This window comes from Siniperca chuatsi, linkage group LG5 (genome assembly GCF_020085105.1).
Source record: "Siniperca chuatsi isolate FFG_IHB_CAS linkage group LG5, ASM2008510v1, whole genome shotgun sequence".
Taxonomy (NCBI): Eukaryota; Metazoa; Chordata; class Actinopteri; order Centrarchiformes; family Sinipercidae; genus Siniperca; species Siniperca chuatsi.
Genome location: NC_058046.1, coordinates 9228981 through 9251403, shown reverse-complemented (window position 1 = coordinate 9251403; position 22423 = coordinate 9228981). Strand labels below are relative to the sequence as shown.

At 40.7% G+C, this 22423-nt stretch overlaps 2 protein-coding genes across 7 annotated transcripts in view; both read left to right on the top strand.

Moving 5' to 3' along the window:
- Positions 1-745: 745 nt before the first annotated feature.
- ap3m2 (adaptor related protein complex 3 subunit mu 2) lies at positions 746-8967 on the top strand. Of its 4 annotated transcripts, XM_044196994.1 has the most exons (10): positions 746-792; positions 1830-1924; positions 2923-3215; positions 3318-3489; positions 4277-4414; positions 4857-4942; positions 5102-5235; positions 5495-5702; positions 5837-5981; positions 7183-8967. In XM_044196994.1, exons 3-10 carry the CDS (start codon positions 2943-2945, stop codon positions 7281-7283), a joined length of 1257 nt encoding a protein of 418 aa, XP_044052929.1. In that variant the 5' UTR covers positions 746-792; positions 1830-1924; positions 2923-2942; the 3' UTR covers positions 7284-8967. The 4 variants fall into 4 exon arrangements, with proteins under 4 accessions (XP_044052929.1, XP_044052930.1, XP_044052927.1 ...); XM_044196995.1 differs by lacking the exon at positions 1830-1924 and having other exon boundaries at positions 770-792; XM_044196992.1 differs by lacking the exon at positions 746-792 and having other exon boundaries at positions 1783-1924.
- A 1227-nt stretch (positions 8968-10194) lies between these two features.
- Positions 10195-22423, top strand: part of tet3 (tet methylcytosine dioxygenase 3) — a 48151-nt gene continuing 35922 nt past the window's right edge. For 2 of the 3 annotated variants that reach the window (XM_044196986.1, XM_044196985.1), the window contains exons 1-2: positions 10195-10554; positions 13637-14537. In XM_044196986.1, the coding sequence (XP_044052921.1) occupies positions 14172-14537 (366 nt within the window). In that variant the 5' untranslated portion in view covers positions 10195-10554; positions 13637-14171. Of the gene's footprint in view, positions 10555-13636; positions 14538-21605; positions 22232-22423 lie in introns of those variants that run through there. The other variant, XM_044196990.1, reaches the window with a different exon arrangement.

Here is a 22423-nt window from a genome sequence, read left to right as displayed (position 1 = left end):
GGCTATGAACTGGCAAAAGTGAGATCTCAGTTTAGTATTTTGTTGGTGTCTGTGCTCTTCTCCTACCTCACTAACATTTACTGTAAGGATTTACAGGGTGGCATTTCTCAGAACCGCATTGTTTGCGTGTGTGTTGAAACTTTGTCTTAAGGGTGTGGGCTGTCGGCTCAGAAGGTGGAGCTGCAGACGGTGAACCCTCAGACATTTTATTCATTGTGCGCCTAGTTGTCATTCCTCCATGTGTTCGTGTTTGTGAAGCTCTTAAAAAACAAATAGAGCTCTACTGGTATGCTCTTTTGCTGCTTTTGAATCATATCAGCTGAGACATGGCTGAAGGTTATGACGCTGGTAACTGTGGTAAAGCGGATATCAGAGTGTTATTTGTCTTGTCTGTGTTTGCAATGTGTTTTCATATATATTCAATATATTGGTATGTTTGAAATATTGTAATTCTTTTTCAACAAGGACGTTTTAGAAATTTAACAGAACATAAGCCATCACTGGCGTGCCCCACCAGATTTTTGATAGCTGGAATTTGTATATTTATTTTATACTTTTTTTTTTTTTAAATTTAATTTTTTTTACAATATGTAGTTATGATCATTTTATATTATGCGTCAAACGTATTCTTCTAACTAGTCATAGATCATACCTCTAAAAGTCACACACCCCCTTTCCCTGTGGTATTGGTTTCTTCCAAAAGTCGCAGGATGAAATCGGTTCGCAGCAGCAGGAAGGCGCGCACACAGCACTGTGCTGCAGGCTACAGCTTAACGGTGTCTTGCTGACGTGGTTAGTAGAGCATCCATCCTTTTTCAAACGTGTGAAAATGAAATGCAGTTAGGGAGTGAACTTGGAGAGAGTTAGGGATTGCTTTTGGAGTCTTGCAGACTGACGTTAATAGGCATGAACATGCTACACTTGGCTCTCTCTAGTTATATCAGTGTGTGTAACTTTAGGTGTGGTTACAGGTTATTTGTACTTAGGCCAGTGTTGATGATGGGTCTTTCAAGGAGGCTGAGCAGTTTGGAAAATAGGTTACTTTTTAAAAATAAATTTCATCTGTGGCTTTATTATGTATGTTCTCTAAATGAATCTGCATTGTGTAGAAGTGAGTGAATAAGTGAGTCTCATTTTCAATAACCATAACAGCACAAATAATTGACATGAAAATCTCTTAATAAATATACAGTATTTACTAATATAAAGCGGGGGATTACTGATCTTCAAAAAACTGCAGTGAAGTTTTAAAATAATCCCCTCAAAGTCTTTGAATATGTATGTAAAATTGCAGAAAATTGCGTCATTATTTTCATTTTTTTTCTGGGGAAGGATCCCATATTCAAATAAGTATGACTCGAACATCAGCATCCCATGGCACTCTGTGCAGCCTTTATATTTGCCTTTGCTATTTCACTATAAGCTTGTTTGGGGGAAGTATATACAATTAGATTTGCTATTTACATAACAAAATAAGATGTTTAATGAACTGTATGCTGCAGACTAACTGGGAAAGCATTTCTGACTGTCAGTGAAGTTTTATATAAACCATGTCCCTGTATCTATTGTTTGAATGGAGATGAACTCAAGAACACAAGATGAAATCTGATACTAGAAACAAAATGTCAGACAAGCTACATCTTAAAGCCAATCAGCGGGCAGTTTTGCTGGTGTTTACTGTAGCTCTCCCTCGATGGTCCAATCACAGCCAAGTCACGAGCCACCAGCTTCCGTATTGTTGACCTATGACTCCATTAAGTAGGCAGGATTCTATAGTCTCCTCGGCTTCTGATTGGTGCGCTGTACTCTTCAATCTTTCCTCGCATCAGGATCTGCTCCACCTAACGGGAAGCAACGACGGTTGCTTAATCTTTCATTGGGAAGAAGGTTGAAAGGCGAGGCGAAAACGTAAAATTTGTCTTCGGTAAGTCAATTGCAATTTATGAAGTGCTCGAGTGGCAAATTGTAATTTGTCAGTCAGAACAGCATCGTTAATTTAATTTTCATTTTCATCCCCTGCACCGGGTGACGGTGCTTTTCCTCTGTCATGAGACTGAGGCAGGAGGAGGGACTGATGTAGCATCTTGTATGGAGACGGAGGCCTTCAACTGCTATGCGATCGTATGCGATATATAGCTAGCTAGCTAGCTAGTTACTTGGTTGAATGTTTTATTGCGGTAATAATTATGTGTAGCTGTATTTTGCTCAGGTACTTGTAGCGCTGAGTTATCTCCGGTCCGAACTCTATAGCTTTGCCGCATATTTAATGAATATTCCGGTGTCATATTACCCTCCACCATAACGTGACGCTAACTCTCTCTCTGTACGGAGAGAGAGACTCCTTTTAATATATATATATATATATATATACATTTTATCTTGTCCCTTTTTAAATTGACCCATTACACTTCGTTCACACGGGCCATTCATTCACGTCTTGCTGTGAAAAAGTTTATACACCCCGTGAGTTTTACTGAAATGTGCCTTGCTCTTCAACACATTAAAAAAACATGTCTGTAGTTACATTGTATTGTATCGATAAACATACACATATTGAGCACACAGATCCATTCTCTGCTACTGAAGTAAGCACATTGCATGACCAGTGTTTGTGCGTTATCCAGAGCGTAAAACTTGTCCATCAAGAAATGTGTCATGCGAGAGGAGGAAAGGGTGTCTTTTCAATAGTGGGCATGGAATTGCTGTTATGTATTTATTTATTTTATTTTCTGTCCTAACACTTGATAAAATACAGACTGAGCTCGGTAAGAGATTTTAAAATTATATGTAAAGTACCAAACTTCACTGTTGAATAATTGAATAGTTTGTATATAGTACTATAATCCTTTCAACATATTGTGTAAAATACAGACTCAACCTTTTCTCATTTGAAATGCTCTGGTTTTCTCTTTTTATCATTAGCCTCTCAGCCTCCAGCTAAAATGATCCACAGCCTGTTCCTAGTTAACGCCTCCGGGGACATTTTCCTGGAGAAGCACTGGAAGAGTGTGGTCAGCCGCTCCGTGTGTGACTACTTCTTTGAGGCACAGGAGCGAGCCACTGAGCCGGAGAACGTCCCACCGGTGATCCCCACACCGCATCACTACCTTATCAGTGTGCTCAGGCATCGCATCTACTTTGTTGCAGTCATCCAGAGTGAGGTGCCACCTCTATTTGTCATTGAGTTTCTGCACAGAGTCGTCGACACGTTCCAGGTTGAGGCTTCCTTGCATTTTTCAGTCCACTTTTAAGTTTAGTTTGAATGACTCATATCTGACTTTAAATACCCATACCCTGCCTGTGTTCTTTGTTCTCAGGATTATTTTGGAGTGTGTACAGAGGCTGCTATTAAGGACAATGTGGTAGTGGTCTATGAACTACTGGAGGAGATGCTGGACAACGGCTTTCCACTGGCCACAGAGTCCAACATCCTCAAAGAGCTCATTAAGCCTCCTACCATCCTCCGTACAATGGTCAACACCATCACAGGTACAAACAATTTACATGTTAACCACAGGCCACACTGCCTGTAAAATTCAAACTGAATTTGGCACTTTCACTATTTAGAGGACAACTAAATATTGTCTTAAATAATGATAGCGATGTTAGATAAAACGTGTGCCATGTGTACGTGAGGTGCTGGACAAATTAGTCCAGGTAATTAGTGTTTAAAAACACAAGAGGTCCCATTAACACTTAAGTCACTATAGGTTGAACAGTTATTAAATCAAGTTGTACAGGTATGTACACTATGGCATGTTTATTAAGGTGCTATGGGGTTTAAGAGCTAAGCTTTAATCTCCCATTAGCTTTTTATATGCAGATGAGTTCATGGTATTGTCACTCGGTGGGGAAAAAAGTGTTTTTAATCTATTACTTTGTGGTAGCTTGCTGCCATCAGTGTGTGTGTGTGTGTGTGCGTGTGTGTGTGTGTGTGTGTATGAATGGGTGAATGAGCGGCAAAAACCTTGTAAAGCGCTTTAGGTAAAGGCGCTATATAAATGTAGCCATTTACCATTTTATATAAGAACATATCCATTCAAACCAAGCACTTTAACATTAATGTTTTGTTCATAGACAGAAAACTGAGATCCCATCAGATAAAATGAATGTGAGGTCAAATGAGGTCTAAGTCACAAATACGCCAAAATTACACTGTATAGAATCAATATCAGTCATCAGGCTGAATTATGGCAGGAACTACTGCAACAATCTATTTCTGTGTAATGTGTAAATGTGCTTGTTATTTTACATTTGGTTAATGTCTGTATTCCAGGCAGCACCAATGTTGGTGAACAGCTCCCTACAGGCCAGCTGTCAGTGGTGCCATGGCGACGCACCGGAGTCAAATACACCAACAATGAAGCCTATTTTGACGTGGTGGAGGAGATCGATGCTATCATCGATAAATCGGGTATTGCTCTGAACAGCCTGCTAGTCAGACACTTCACTGTATCATTGCTGTACCATTGCTTCAATATTTAGCCACTCTGTTAGTTCTGACTAAATTTCTGTTACCGTTCCACTGATCACTTAATGGAAAAATGCAAATGACAAAAAAAAGAATAAGCTTATAAAAGAAATAGCATAGATTCTGATAAATTTAATTATTGCATTGTATGGACATATTTTATCATAATAACAATTAATGCGCATTGTAATGTAATTTGATTATATTAACTTGCATGTTTGCAACAGTTTCTATTGGAGTTTCTGTAAGAAAATGCAGTATAAAATATCAGTTATCAGCAGCTTTATTCCACAATTATTAGTGTCTGCCTTCAAAACAGTTTTGTTGTTCATTTATATGGTTTTTGTTGTCTGTCAATTTCTCTACCCCCAACCCTCCTCCTCAGGCTCCACTATTACAGCAGAAATTCAGGGAGTTATTGATGCCTGTGTAAAACTGACAGGCATGCCTGACCTCACTCTCTCATTTATGGTGAGCTTCCTCTTTTCACAGACGTGTAGATTCCACCAGACTCCACTGATTTTTTTTCTGTAAAGTTGTTAGAAGTAAGAAGTGAAATTTGTTTAAACAGCTGGAAATACAAAAGCTATCAGCAAAAGCAAAGGAATGATCTCTGCCTCTCTCTCCCAGAATCCTCGGCTGCTGGATGATGTCAGCTTCCACCCATGTGTTCGGTTCAAGCGCTGGGAAGCTGAGCGGATCCTCTCCTTCATCCCCCCTGATGGAAGTTTCCGGTTGCTCTCCTACCACGTCAGCTCTCAGAAGTTAGTGTTTTTTTCAATCATGATCTGTTCATGTCACGTTATGGCACAAAGTTGAAACATTTCAGCATATTATCCATGTGTTTTTTATCCAATAGCTGCCAATATACTGTATGTGTTCTGTCTGAAGGATTTTCCCTCAAGCAGTGTCCTAATATTAGAATACAACAACAGAATCACAAAACATAAAAACAAAAAAAAATGATTCCACTGGCTCATATGACTCTGACTCCTGTTGTTTGTTGGCCTGCTTTTTCTGCAGCCTGGTGGCGATCCCAGTGTATGTCAAGCACAACATCACCTTCCGGGAGGGAAGCTCCCAGGGACGTTTTGACTTGACCCTGGGACCCAAACAGACCATGGGCAAGGCCGTGGAGTCGGTCCTAGTCAGCAGCCAGCTGCCCCGGGGCGTCCTCAACGCCAACCTCAACCCCTCCCAGGGAACATACACCTTTGACCCAGTCACAAAGGTACTTAGAAATTGTGTTTGAGTATGTTTATAGGCCTAAAAGAAGGAAGAAGGGAAGTGTACATGAATATAGGAATGAAAAATTGTGGAAAAAGTGCTAGTGATCTCATATTGCCATCTTGATGTTTTGGCTAGTTGTTGTCATGGGATGTTGGTAAGATCAACCCACAGAAGCTTCCCAGTCTGAAAGGCACCATGAGCCTGCAGGCTGGGGCCTCCAAACCTGACGAGAACCCCACCATCAACATCCAGTTCAAGATCCAACAGATGGCCATCTCAGGTACAAACGCACACATACGCTTATCATCATCATCATCAGCACGTATCCTCACGCAGTCATGATTGTGTCCTTCCAGGTATTCCTTCATTTCTTGTAGGAACAGTTTTTCATTGTTGAGATTCTTTGTCAAACAACACTTGGTTTACATTCCTGCTAAATTATCACACACAACAACCAGGCTGTGCCAGTGAGTTAGATTCACATTTTAACACAAACTAATACATTTTTTCACTTTATATTTTGAATTGAGAATAATTTGACCTCAACCCCCACACATAAGAGAAGCTTTCATCACATAGCCTGCTCAGCTGATTACCACCTGACCGTCCATTCTGTGAGCACAGAGACACAATGACCACTAGATGGTGCCAAATGCAATAAATACACCTCCTCATATGACATCAGAATGTACTCTATAAGCAGATTTTAAGATATTCTGTAGTATAATTGTTTCTTATCGCAGTGTTAACTTTTGATACACATAAATACTTTTTTTTAGATTGTATTTATCTTAATGTATTTACGTACATTATTACATGATTTGCTTGCTTTGCTGCTATACAAGATTGTAGGTAATATGCAAAGTAATGCCAAAAATTCTTTGCCTAAAATCCTAATTTCACAACATGGAAGGCAATATGACTAGCATGCATTTAATGCATTAAAGATCCAGGGTGTAACACCTGAAAATAAAAATCGTTGTGTTTTTGTTACCTTTTAGAATAAGTCGTTTTCTATTTACAGAGAGAGTGGGTCCCCTTCCACAGAGGTCGCCATGTTGCACCGCCATGTTTCTACAGTAGCCCAGAACAGACAAACCAAACACTGGTTCTAGATTGGGCCGTTGGCATTTTTCGCAAGTTTCGCAACCACCATAGTTTCTCCTACGCGCTTGGAAGGGGAAGATGAGGCGAGCCGTATTCAAATGGTTACAAACTGCAATTTCACCGTCAGATGCCACTAAATCCTACATACGAATGTAATGATAATACCTCATGCTGACACCTCTGTAAGTTGTAGCCTAATTAAATCTCTCTGGAGGGTCCATAAATTTGTCGACATCCCCACTCTGAGCCGCCCACTATCCTCAAACATTCAAGCCAGATTTGTTTTGTTGCTGGTGTTTGTTCTTGTCCAATAACACAAGTGCACATTAGACTGTGTGTATAGAGAAATGATTGGTATTTTTATCCTTCAACAGGGCTGAAGGTGAATCGACTGGACATGTACGGTGAGAAGTACAAACCTTTCAAAGGCATCAAGTACATGACGAAGGCTGGCAAGTTCCAGGTGCGGACATAAAGACTACTGCTCTGTAACTACCGGACCAAACCATCATGAGACTGAGGGGTGATGTGATGCGGGAAGGGGAGTTGGTACATTCCCAGTGTATATGCATTTCAGGATTTACCTACAAATATTGGAGGCTCCTTGTAGCAGATAAGAAAGGAAGCTGAAGCCAGGCCAAACCCAACTAATCCAAATATATTTCTCCCGATATATACTGTCAACAGCATTTTTCACTGATCATTTTAATCCTGAGCCCAAACGAAACGAAACCCAACATAAGAAGTTTGAGCCAGTTTGTGTCCATTCAGGCTCCATCATGTTAAGACATAAATGTCAAGCTCTAACAAACAAAGAACAGGCCACAATCTGATGCTGTACTGCTTCAGCTGTAGGTATCAGGTCGAAAGTGATCTGTCCTCCACCTTTCACACAGTATTTCACTGTCAATGGCATGTTTGTCTGGACAGATGTGTGCTGGTGACTGTTTGGCTGTTTTTCACACTCCAAGCAAGAGATATTGGACCAAAAGTATATCAAAATAGAGCTTCCCCAATAATAAATTGTGATGGCATGAGCTGTATAGTATAACAGAAATTCTGTGTTTTCCCATGTCGAAGGGCATCTGCAAGATAAAACAACAGCATTGTATTACAGCACAGTAGTACACCAAACTGAATCAAGAAACTAGTGGGAGGTGATCGAGTGGATATGCTGTAACAGCCTATTCCATACATTTTTTGCTATAAGATTCTATTGTTCTAGAAAAAGCTAAATTAAAGTCAAAATGAGCGGCATCCTAAATTGTATAGAACACGGTCCTATGTTACTTTTCTCTGATCCTTAGGAAAGAGTCCTCATTGCAACCTACCAATGAAACTTGATATGACTATTTGTCATCCTCCTTCTTCCTCTCCTGTCCACTTTTTCTGATGTCTTTTTCCAGCATTCATCTGTTTTCTGTTTGTCCCGTTCTTGTACTCCTCCTTTTTGCAATAATTTGATGATTTCGTCTACAGCACTGGAGTCAGCACACTGACACATGAGAATGTGACACTGGAGCCACCCTCAATCATGCACTTTCACATCTGCTGGTACTAACATTTCCTTTTGTGTTGCAAGTGAGATGGATGTTGAGTGACTGAAGCTGTTTGAGCTATTTATTACCATAAAGGTGTCTGGGAGAATTTCAGGTACATGCTCACCTGTTTTATTCAACTTTAACTATTATTTATGAACAAAACAAAGGATTCATTTGCTAAAGTAATGTCTTGTGTACAATATTTCTATTTTCTGCATATTGTCATTAAATTCTTAAAAGCTTTAACTCTACAGAAGCTTGTTATTTAACCATATTGTGACCAAACAGTAAATTCCTTGTCACTTTCTGTTCGCAACATACAGAAACGTGGCCATGAAAAAGATTTTTGATCCTGTCAATTTGGTGAACACTGATCCAAATTATCCAAAAGGATTTTGTTAGTGCATCACAATCCTTACAGTCAGAGAAACAGTATAATGTCTAATAATAATCTATTTAACAACTCAAAATGAAAAGATTATGTAACTTTGTATTATGGTATAATGGCCAGGTACCTCAGAAGAAACGTTGAAGGTCTGCATTTTGTGTTTTTGTTAAACAGCCTCCAATGGAGTGTTATAATGGTGTAAAAATAAAGATTTGCTGTGTTATAACTGAGTGATAACACTAATTATTGAATGTGTATTATACTGTGAAGTTACATATTGTGTTACCAGTCATAAGGTCCTTTGGAAATGATTACTTCTGTTAATTTCAGTTCTCAATGTTTAAACAGATTTTGAAACTACAGTTCTGATCAATATTCATAATAGCATTTTATTGTGGATTTTAGCAATTTGTTAAGAGGCATAGACTAATGTATGCATGTTGTGTGCCTATTGATATGTAATTTATTTGTACTTTATGTAAATGTACCATAGATGAAACACACAAACGTTTTCATGTCAAAGAACCACATATAGATGCACAGCAGGTAGCAAACCAAAGTTAGATTACATTGTGGTCTATTGACCCCCATCTGAGAAATTGTTCATTTAATACAGCTTTATAAAACCGTCTGTATTGTGCAGTCATAATTATGGCAAGAGTGAGACCACAAAATTTGTTTCTATTTCGTTTTGACTCTTAACTTCATATACAGTAAATTGCAGTCGGTGTAGTCCTCTTAACCAGCATCAAATGTTATTATGCACAGACTCCTTGGAGTTCCTGCATCTGATTACATTTGCCAGCATAACGTCCAAAGCTGCGTATGCAGTCATGTGGGGACAGAGTGGAGCAATGGCTGGTTACTGAAAAGATATTGTTTGGTCAACCTTTTGTTAGATGTAGTAATGGTTGAAATATTGTTTATTTATTTATTATAAATTATCATTTTATAACTTTATACACTGCTTTTTCTTAAGGGGATTTAAACCATGTCTTTATCAAAACCTCTAGACCATTTTTTCATCCTTTTCACCACCACAGTCCTACATAACTCCTTTTCTGCAGCTGAGGATGGTGTGGATCATAAAACTGACCCTCACTTGTGATAAAAGGCAACTGAGGTACCTGAACTCTGTCAGCTGGGGCCACTGCTCCCCTTCATCTGAACAGAGCAAGCCAAATTTGTCCAGGAGGGAGACAGGGCCTCAGACCTAAAAGGTCTTGATCCTCATTCCCTTCATGATGTCACAACATCTGCTTTGAAACACACTCATGACATCACAGGACTCCGATTATAACCCACTCTTTGACATTCAAGCTACCAATTAAAACTGCATCACAGCATCATAAGGACAGTTTTAAATCATTTTATGACCTCAAAAATACCACTTAAACTCCGCATCACAAGGGCCACTTTTAACCCCCTAATCCCCATTGTATGACCTCACCCTCCCCATCTAGCTCCCAGCTGGCAGGAGTCCACTCCATAATTTACTGATGACTTTAACCCCTCCAAAAGATACTAACCCCCCCCATCTCTCTCTCTCGTTTTCACCTCCGGCATCGACCAGACAGCAGCTTTAAGTCAGAGTTATGTCATCGGGCTATAACTTTTTCCTCCCTCTCCCCGCTTTGTGCATGACTATTTTTATAAGTGGAAAAGTTTTTGCTGGCGTACTTTCAGTTCGCAAGTTCTTTTATTATGCTAAGTACTTTTGTTAGATTTGATCTTACTTCTTTTCATTTTGCGAACGCTTTTAAAGGCTGAATGGAAGAGGAATATCGAGGCATTTAAAGACCCATTCATCGCGGGTGGTATGTTGTCTCTTTTCATTGTGAATATTACGAATGATTTTCCTGTGCAGACGCGGATGCAGTGGCGGCTAACTCAAGTTAAATGGTTTAACCCACTTTTATGTGTTTGTTTGCAGAACTGCGTGTGACAAAAGTTTCTGAGCTGCATTAATCAGCTATAGTTTATATATCAGACAGCTGGAAGTTGCGTGAAGATATGGTATTTATGGATGGCATCATTAATGCATTTACTCAAATAAAAAATATTAAGACTTATTGGTGGCCGTCTGACGTATAGTATAAGCACCAATAGCAGGTATTTACCTATGCAGACTAGCTGGGACTGTCACGTGGATGTAAATGAAAATGTGTGTTCGCACTCAGTGAAAGTGCTGTTTTTGACACCTAAAGCAATTAGCCCAGTGTCCTCACTCACAGCACTTACGTGTTTTGTGTATCCTACTGTAGATAATGAGCATTATCTTAATGTAAATCTAAGGATGCCTGTTAGTTTCTATTTGATTGCTTTGATTGGTGTGGGCTGGACGGGCTCCCTGTAGGGATGTTTATAAGTCCCCCGTCGGTAACCACGTGGACATACAGTAACAGTGACAACAGTAGCAGAGGAGCTCATTCACAGTACTGGGCGCTCACTGAAGAGCTGCAGATGTCCCGCAAGTGCTCATTAAACCACGTGCGCAGTTAGCATAAAGCGCCGCGCGTGCTGCAGCTATGCGATGGCCTTGCCTGTAGTTAAATACCTCAGCTGAGTCTGGGTTTATCAATATATATATGCATTTATGTGTAGCTAATCCCACACTACTTAAAAGTAATTCCCCTGCAACGTTGCCATTGGTTTTCTGTTGTCTAATGTTGTACTCACATAGTTTTACAGTTAGCTAAGTGGTGGAGGGAAAAACAGGAACATATTTGAGTGTCACACATTTGTGTCATTGCGGTGCCCAATCTTATTTAGTCTTTTATTTCCATTGAGGACATTGGTCATTCACCTATCTTCAGCTGCACCTTTGCCTTAAATCTATGCTACATGTCACAGTGGACAGGTCTAGGAACTGCTAGTTTCATCTTCACACCAAACACTTAAAGCATTTCATTATGGATCCCCATATGATAAGGTTTTTGTCCCGAACTAAGAAGAAGTGTGGTAGCCTAAAGTATGCTTTTATGTACATGTACAAAAAAATTCGTGGTGAGGCAACAGTGCTATTCTGCTAACGCTAAATGTTGAAAAGTAGGGTGTGTGTTAGCTACCTAGCAAAGCTGTTAAGTTAAACAAGCTGAAAGTTAAAATGTTTCATTTTAGGCTACTGTAAATTAAAAAATTGTCGGTATACATTTAAATGGGGTAAGTAATAGGAGAAATTATTTGTTATTGAACAAGCCTCTTTTATTTATTTTTTACAAAGTTGCAGTTGGTGTTATGCTGACAGCCATAAAGCAAAACAGCCACAAACACCAGCAACAATCAATTCTATTGCAATTAAAGCCGTTTTGTGTTTTTCCCGCCTTGAAAGGCCCTGCCATAGCTAATAGGTTAAGGTTAATAAGTTTTTAATCCATATTGATTTTAAATCCATATTAATGAACAAGCCCACAGTGTGATGTTAAAGTAGATTAAAGTAGCCTACATATTTTATGGTAAATTGAATTTAGGTGGCTTTTATCCTCCACTGCATTGCTATTAACATCAAAAAACATGTTCAGTGCAGGCTGTGGAACCAGTCAATAGCAAAAAAACATTGGGTTTTCCCAGCACAATTCACTTTATTGACGGTTGACTGGAGCGCGTGACCACAAGACAAAGGGGACTGTCCCTGCCATCAACTTATCACCCCCCAGTCTTTCATTCAGGGAGACATAAGCCCCCCGTCCATGTGGGGTCTGCCATTAAAACACAGTATCTTCTCAAACTGCTCACGTAGGCCTGTATGGCTATGAGCCAACTGGATGCACGGCACTGACAGCTGTGTTTGGAAACCAGACAGTATCCAGACAGCAATCAGGGGTGTCAGACTGAACTCTAATATAGGGAAACACATCTAGTATTACCAAATGCTACACAGCCAATTATACCAACTATTTAAGTACATGCAGGGTTGTGAAGTGGCAAGTGACATGATAATATTTGGTCAATCTGATAGATGATAAATGTAATACAATAAACTATTGGCTTTTCAATTTAGCATCATCTTTGTTTCTTAGTTGACCTTATTAGCATTGCTTTATGTAATAGACACCTATAGCATGATTAAAGCACAGTCTGATGGCCTGTACGAGTAGGTTTCATGCTGGGAGAACCTGGGATACTGCCTTCTGCCTATAATTGCTTCTTATCTTATCTGTATTTCATATTCACACAGTTTTAGAAAAATAGCCATAGAACACACTTACCCTGAGGCCTGCAGTGGAGTTGGATAAGCGTATCTTACCAACCCCACCAACCAGCCATATTTATTTGATGGGTATAATCTAAATTTGCAGATAATCTAGAAATCCACCATTAAATACACAGATATCTACAGACACACACAAAGGCCATCGTGCCCAGTCACACAATTATTGTATTTACAATATATTTAAAAACGTGTACATTATTTTTGACTACAAAAAGAGATAACTAAATGTGATTTCAGTTGGACTTCAACTCTACTGTGCTATAGCACCATGTCTAAATCTACTTCCACTGGTAATAAAAAACACAATGTGTTTTAAAAAAGGAATATGATCACAGTCAAGGACATACGGCAGTGTTAAGAAAAACTAGTTGGCTGCATACATTGTTATATTTATGGCCAGCTTTGACAACAAATTCACATAGTTTATGTGGGGCACATCAAAAGGCATGTTCCCTTCAAATTCACACTGAAAATTTGTATTTAACCAGCAACCAGTTGCTCACAAGAATTGGTGGAGAGATATACTGTAGACATGGACCATAAGAGATAAACATTCAAAGTCCCCACTGCAAACCTAGAAAAGAAGTGGGTATGAATACTTTTTTTTTTTTTTTTAGCATTCTAGCGTTAATTAAAAATGTTTTGTCTCACCCCTCTTTGTCTTTGCTGTCGCTGCACACTTCCAGACTGTGCCCAGGCTAGGCAGACACTGCCATGACTCCCCAGGCTTCGGCTACGCTGCCCAGACTGTGGTGGGCCGCCAACCATCCCTAAGGGTAGCTGGGAAAGATGGACTCCATGCTGGAAGTTACCACCCCGATTCTCCAGGGCCACCCGTTTGACCAAGAACACGATATGATAATGAAGTTGTCAGTGAAGGGCTCAGACTAGAAGACAAGAGGAACATTAAGCTAACTGTTTTTGGCAACAGCCCACCACAGAGTTAAGGGGAATGAGTCTTTCTCCAGCTGGTTTAATATCTAGATAGACAAAGTCAAAAGCAAAGACAGATCCAAGACAAGTTATCTACCTGCCAAACTGTTGTTGAGACCAGACAAACTTGCAGCTAGTGCAGCCAAATATTCATGGTACATTTGGATGGTATCTGGTGTTGATTATTTAAACTTTTAAACTCAACTTTTTTAAACGTAACTGTGTTCATCCATGTTTTTCAATCTCCCCAATTAAGAGACAGAATAGGCTTAAGGTAGGACAGTCACCATGCCCAGGCCAAGGGCAGGGCCTGGTGTGCCACCTGAGGACATTTATGAATTCTCCATGGATGCGGAGCAAGCTCAGTCTCTCTACTTGCATAGGAAATCCGTAGAGAAGACATCTCCTCTGAGCAAATATATTGAGACTGAACACCAGCAAGCGGGACTCTTCTCTCTGTCTCCCTTCGATGCCTCCCTGGACGCCACTATTGACCTTCAGAAAAAAAGGAGGAAGAAATGTGGTGCCTGCACTCCCTGCCTCCGCAAAGAGAACTGTGGTACCTGTGCAAACTGTCTAAACCGCAAGACGGGCAAGCAGATCTGCAGGCTGCGCAAATGTGAACAGCTGAAGAAGAGACAGAACGAGTGCGAGGTGAGCAAGATATACTTATTGTCTGATAATATTACATGTATTGTCTATGGGAATACTGTATTAGTGTTAGCATACCAATTGTATTAATAATTTATGTTTCAAGGTAGAGTTTTGGAGTTGCACAGCCCTACATATACTCAGTGACCGATAAATGTAGAGAGAAATCCCAAATTCTGGTGACGTGACAGCTAATGTTGGAAGTTTATTGAAGTTACTGAGGTTTTCTGAACTCCTTTTAAGGTTTTCTGCCAAAGTGAATATTATTTCAACTGTTATCTATCATCTAAAACACACACATTTTTAAGTTACACGCTCACACTCGGGGTTTTCTCAGTAGAAGCATGTTCTGCCTTTAGCCAGAGTAAGTTCTGGTTGTGGCATTGTGGTGCTTCCGCTTGTGAACATTAACTACTGTTTAACAGAGCCAGAACTGATTGAGGTGATTGTCCTGCCAACTCAAATATATTTATAGATCACACTTCATACAATGATGCAATGCTGTGTGCTTTACAAACACGATTAAACGGTTACTGGTTATACTGTAACTACTTAGACAAATAGTATATTAGAAAATCCAATTATAAAGCTTGGTTAAAAGCACTCAATTACTAATTATCTCTGCTGTTAAGAGCTACTTTAACAGAAAATTGGATTGGAAGATGGAAAAGATGGCACAGACCAAAGCAGCCTCACTGTCATTGAACTGGCCCTGGTGGGTTACACATTTTGGTGACAATCACAGGCTGAATCTTGACTATTGCAATTGTTAAACACTCAAATCATGAAGGCAACATGCTTTAGTGATTTATGCTGGACAGTTGTTAGTTTGAAGCGTTGCGAAGTGTTTATATTTGTTGATGGGATTGCCTGACACTAAATTGAAATGCTTGTGTACTATTAAATTGAATGACATTTCTTTTAGAGCTGAAACGATTTTCCGATTAATCGATTAGTCACAAAAAAAAAGCCAACCCTTCTCTAGTTCCAGCTTCTCCAATGTGATGATTTTCTGCTTTTCTCTGTTTTAAATACATAGTAAACTAAGTATCTTTGGATTTAGGACTGTTGGTCAGACAAAATAAGACATTTGAAGATGTCAGCTTGGGCTCTGGGAAATTGTGATAGTGAGAAATTGTTAGTTCTCACTATTTTCTGACATTACACTGTTATCAGTACCTCACCTTTATCTAGATTTATCTTGGCCCCACACACTAAGAGATCAGAAAAACAGACGGGCACACCCACTTATATAGTTTATATTTTCTATATATATAGTTTATGCAGTTACTAAATAGAGAGTATGAGTATATGCGTGTTGTATGCTGAGGATACGAAGATGTTGTTATGCAAATGTTTCACATACTGCTTAAAATATTCTTCTTAAGATAAACCAGTGAGAAAGTTTTAATCTATTTTAACAGACTTTGAGTGGACAGTGTGTGTGTGTGTTTGCATGGCTGAGAGACTGTGAGGGCTACCAAACAGCAGCAGTGGAGAATTCCTGCAGTTGCCTGGGCTTTGTCCTTTGACCTCTGAGGTTTCAAATGAGTGTGGGGGTTAACCTTAGGCCATTCTGTATTTGTGTGTGTGTGGGTGCTTGAAGAAAGAGAAAGAGTGCATGTTTTTAAAGTGTGCACTTGTGTGTTAATGGAAGTGTGTGTGTGTGTGTGTGTGTGGCTCTGTGTGTTTGTACATGCATCAGCGTCTTAAACAGGGGGGATGGGCTGTAAAGTCAAGGAGGAGGACGGGAAGATGCAGTAAATGGTCAGCAGTATTGGAGGAGGAGAGGCAGGAACAATCGGACTAGGCTTCTAAAGCGTGACCAAGGAATGGACACTTACTGCTCCTGCAAGGGCTAGCAGACCGCAAAACAAGCACATGGCCACTGTTTCTGTTACCGACATTGGCTTATTAACCAACTTTCTTACACAACATGATGACTTGACAGTGTTCAATGTTTCTTTGTAATGACAAGAACTAAAAGGGGCAGGAGCTGTTAGCTGATATTAATTGGGTTGTACCAGATTTTTTATAAAGCCAACATTATTTAATTAAACTTATATGCCATATCATTTGTCACCATTTCCAACGCCCAGCTATTTCCATGCTAAAATATTCAGATATTTTAATTATTCACTGTCTCGCAAAGAATTGGGATTTTTTAAAGCCTTAGAAACAGCATATAGACTATCACAAGACACTAAAATGCTGGTTTATAATAAAAATTAGGATAATTGAATATTCTTCATACCCTTTAATTTTTTTCTTTTACAAGAATCAATTCAGATTAAGGGCTTTTCATATCAAAGTAGTATTGAGTAAACGCAAGGATCAGAATATAGTCAGAGTATGGCATCACCTGGGTGATATCCAAGTTTGTAATAAAAGGCCAGTAACTGCATGACGATTGCAAAATCAGAACTTGCTGTGAAATTATTTTTACTGTTTTTTTGACATTAAACACCTCCCCACCACTCAGTATGTCCAGAGGTGCAGATCAGAGGTGTAGATGACTTTGCAGACAAGCACATGACATGTTGGTGTTGAAGAATAGAGATAAGAAGTCAAGAGAAAAAGGTGCAAGGTTTGTTTAGCCACAAACAGGAAATCAGGGTTCCCGTTCCCATCAGCGTTGTTGAGACCTGTTCTGTCCTGTTTGGTAAGAGGTTTTTAAAGTGGCAGTAACAACACATGGGGCTCTCTTGCAAAATGAGAATAGTTTACAGGAACACAATTGTGGGCTAATGTCACTATTTAATGGACCAAGGCATCAAAAGAAAGACATAAAGGACATAACATACCTCTTAGACTGTTGTGCAATGGAAGAGCTCTTCACACACAAGAATAAGAAGAAGAAGCATTAATAGATTCATGCACACTTTTGCAAACAGTGGACATCACAGTTTGACATTTTAGGATCATGTCTTTGTCATGTGACTTCAGCAGCTGAGAAGGAATCAGGCTTCTTTAAAGAGGTTTCCTAATTGTAACCATTGTTGTTTTCACAAGCTCTCTTGTTGTTGAGGGTTAATAGAAGTTTACAGCCTCCATATTTCAAAATGCCTGACCTCTGAGGGAACTCTACTCCTACTGAACCAAACCTTTTTCACCCATTTCATTCTTCATATATCTACACGTCTATCATGAACGTTCTACAGACACAGGAATATTTGTTACTGCTGTTTCCAGGTAGCCATGGTTGGTTCAGATTTAGGGCCAACCCACTAAAACTCAGTTTAGCCATCTTTTGATTTGCCAAATAGTCTGCCTATACTAGTTATACACATAGTAACTCGCATAAACAAAGGCTTTTCTCACAATGTCTGTTGGTCAGTGTACTGCTTTTGATTCAGACTGAAATGTTTTAATAACTATCAGATGGATTGTCCTGAAATTTAGTACAGACATAAATTTTCCCCTCAGGATGATTTGTGTAGTCAATGATTCCCTGACTTTTCATCTAGCGCCATCGTCAGGTCAAACCTGCTAAAGTTCAGCATATCAGCATTGTCACTGTGAGCATGTTAGCATGCTAACATTAGCATTTAGCTCAAAGCACAGTCTCACAGAGCTGTTACCGTGGCTTTAGACCATAGACTGCATATAAAGATGGACGACAAAAGTGAAGCCAAAACATCTCGATCGCCTCCTGGTGGCTGGCTGCAGTACAGGCCATAAACCCGTCCTTTCCATGTTAGCGGTACATGGTCCAAACTAAAAACCCACGTCAAATAATTTTTTCCCAAAGATGGTTTCTGTCATTTCAGGTAGTTCTTATCACGCTGGTGTATGTTCAAGTGTTCTTTTTCTGCTAAGTTTCATTTTAATTAGTTAGTTGTTAGTCGCGATTGAGGTGTATGGGCGGCCAGGTGTATGGGCGGCACCTCGATACCGCGGCATCAACACCGATCACTACTGCGCAGACTCTGGCTCCAAATGACGTCACCAGTGCAAGATGGCAGCCCCCGTATCTGGGATATTTTGGCTTCATTTTTGTAGAAGTGGAGATGCGTCGTCCATCTTTATATACAGTCTATGCTTTATACACTTAGTCTTGTTTAAATGCACAGTTGCAGGCTTATAATATTGGAGCAACATAGGAACTGATTATCTACTGTTGCACTCATTACAAGCTGCTCTGTGTATGTCAGATAAGTAACTAAAATGTAACATGAGCAAAAAGGGATTTTACACTGGCAAGTTATATTGTCTGCCTCTCATAATGGAGATAATCCCAGACCACAGCCAGGCCAAGCCTCCGTGTGGCCTCACCCTGCCTCTGACTGTTGATACTGATTTTTAATCAGATAGTATTTATCTACAGCTTCATTCCAAAATACTACTATTTGCCGTCAAAAATCGTTATTGGTCCACGATCTCTACTGACTCTGGTGAGTGTATGAGTTGGAGCATCAGGAGATGTGCAGTAGGTGTAGCTTTTCTCAATAAACAGCTCTTAACAAAGTGTCCCTTTAACCCTTCAATATCCCTCCCCCATAATCCCTCCATCTCTGCCCTCTGACCTCTGTATGGATGTAGCAGCTGAGTTCCTTATTGCCTGGCAACCACGTCCTCCATCTTCTCCTGTGACAACTGCTCTGAAGCTCACTGTTGTACAATGAGAATATGGGTAGCAGCGTTAACCCTCTGGGTGCTCAATAATGTGCTTAGTGTGCCTTAGAGTTTTCTTTGTAGTTACAGCCCTTGAGACAGGTGACTGTAATTGTTCATGTGTGTGAAATAGAGGAGTAGGGTTAACAGAAGGATGTACAGTGCTTTTGTCAGTATAAAGAATAGGCCTGATTATCTTAATACCATTAAGACTAATTAGTCTAATTGCAGGCAAACTACCCCAGCATCTTCCTCTCTCCATCCTCCTGCAACCAAATGCACATTTTTACAACACGCTATCAGAATGGCTGCAATGGGCCTCCCTCCCCTGTGTCTGTGTGTAGTGAATGTGTTTGGGTGCTTGAAAATGAAGGTGAGCAGGAGGAAGGGTTTGTTACAAGTTTGCGGGTCTGGGGAGACTCTGATCTCTTCTTAAATGTGAGTAGACAGCAGCAACAGACAAGACGTTTGTGAATGAAAGGATTATAAAGCTGTCTAGGAGTAGATAGGATTGGCGGCTGTGCGTGTGATTGTGCTCTGTCAGTGATTGCCAGGTGTCCATTGAAAACAGTGAAAGTCTGAAAGAGGAGGGAAGGCTTGATCGAATAAGAGATGTGCTAGATTATGTTTCTTTCTCTTGATAAGTTTTGATTAGTTTCTTTCACGAAGACACTGTAGATATTTCTAACAAGCCTCCATTGACAGGTGGTGCCTGGCATTTAAATCAGAGTACGGAAATTACATAGCAGAGGATGTATTACTTCCTCTACTGTCACTGTTATTATTTCTAGTCCTACTATAACCACCCCTTTTGCTCTCTCTATAGCTTTTACTTGTTATACTACCACCCTTATTCCGACAAGTAGTGTTAGATTCAGTACTTAAACTATTATTATTAATTCTACCACCAGTTCTAATATCGTAACTACAGTTACTCTTACTAATACTGCTGCCTTTACTGAAACGCTTGCACTACACTGTTAGTACGACTACTGCTTCAAGTACTACAACTACCGCGGCCACCTGTAACAAAGCACGCTGTCCGGCTTACCACAAACACGCCTCTGCTCACACGTAAACACACACACACTCACACACACATTCAGACACACACGTGGCCTGTCTGACGTCAGCAGAGGGGATTTCCCATGCCATATGAGAGCGTCAGACAGACACCACAAATGCTGTGTCACTGTGTGGCTGCCTCGCCTCACCATGCCACACTTCAGCTCCCTCTCTCTTTCGATTCTCTCTCTGTTTCTGTGTCTCTGTCTGCCTCTCGACGTCTGTCCGTTTCGCCTCGATCCGCTGCGTCTTCGCCAGCCTGCCTGAACTTTTGCTGACTTTATCTTGTCTTCCGGCGGTTACTAATTCAGAAGCCCTTTTCACTCACGCACGTCTTTGCTGTTTTTCATATCTGAACAGACCGCTTTGCCGCACTATTTGAGTTTGTTAAATTTCCCATTTCACAAAAACTGATTAGGAGGGCTTCGTTAAAAAAGAGAAATGCATCTAGGCAGCGGTACCGGGTTGCTGATTTGGACAACAATATTTCCCCTTTGGCTTTTGTGGTTATGTTCAGCACTCTGGCAAGAACGTGCACTGACGTCTGGTTTAAAAAGGTACAGGCTGGAGATGATCTTTCGCACTCAGAATGTAAACATTTGAACACAGGCTTCCAAAATATGCTAGGTATGTCACAGACTGTGTAAAAAGGAAATGCAAGCCCCGGCAGCTAAGGTAGTGTTTGTACGTGTATGCTTTGCAGATCACTCATTTGTGTACGTGAATGTGATCACAGCTGATGATTTGTGATCTTGTGTCAACATGACAGTTTTGCTTATGGCACTTCTGTAGGTTTAATGTGTACTTCTCTTTGCACAGTATCAGTCGCACTGTGCTCATTTTCTGTGTTTTCACTTGCTTTGAGTCAGCATGTTGGGCTTTGCTGTGTAATTGGGGGGTGGGGGGTTGTGTGACTGTTTGAGATGGTTTGTGTGTGAATGAGTGAGTGTGTGTGTGTGTGTGTGTGTGTGCGCGCTGTGCAGTCCAGTCCAGTTATTGCAGCCAGCCCTGACACAGATGGTGCTCAGAGATACCACATACCAGAGGCATTGTTTAGGGAAGGCGAGTTCGAGGAGATAATTGACAGGCATAGAGAGGACCCATCCCCCCCACCCTCCCTTAACACACACGCACACACACCTCCCGTCCACCTTCACTGTGTCTCTTTATGTCAGCCCTTCTTTTATGGTGCTGCACACACACATGCAAATACACACTCACAGACCCTTTCCCTTTTTATTTTAACCTCCTCTTTTTACTAGCTCCAATTTCTCTCTCTCTCTCTCTCGCTCCCTCCCTCCCTCTCTTTCTCTCTCTCGCTCCCTCCCTCCGCTCTTTCTCTCTCTCTCTTTCTCTCTCTCTCTCTCTCTCTCTCTCTCTCTCTCTCTCTCTCGCCGCCCTCACTTGCTCTCCTTCAATTTCACCCTAGCAGCAGAGCCCAGCCCGGCCTCTGATTGGTGGACAGACTGCCTTTGTGTGCTATCTCTAGCGTGACGTCTCTCCGGCGAGCTCTGTGTGTGTTTGTGTGTGTGTACATTTGTTCATGAGTGTATGTGTTTGGGGGGGTTGAGGGGGCATTCACATCATGTATACAGAAGGAGAAGAGAAAAAAACTAAACGAGTGTGAGGAAGGAGTGATAGCGATCACAGAGAAAAAAATCCCTTGTGTGTGTATGAGCGTGTGTGCGGTAGACCTATTGGCATACTAGCAGGAGAGAGAGAGAGAGAGGGAGGGGGGTAGAGCAAGAGAGCAAGCAAGAGAGAGAGAGAGAACGTGCGTACGAGGGCTCATGTAAAACCAGATTAAAAACACAAGATGGCTTCCTGAATGGGCTGCTGGAACACAGACGAGAGAGAGAGAGACCGAGAAAGAAGAGTGGAGAGGTAGAGAGAGAGAGCGAGAGAGAAGAAAGGGCTAGAGGGATAGAGGTGAAGACGAGAGGGAGCCCGAGTCTTCTGATGGGGATTCGGCCAGCGGACGGAGGAGTACAAACCAAGGCAGCTCAGAGGCTTGGAGGGTAAATATTCATCACTCCAGACTATTTTAGGATTGATAGGTGGGTGGGTGGGGGTGGGGGGTGAGGTTGGCGGGACTGGGGAACAGCTCGAGACAAAACACATCATTTAACATTGAGACAGCCAGGGCTATGTAGACAAGGGGGGGCATGTTGTGCCAAATAAGAAGATGCTATTGTTTTACTATAATCAGC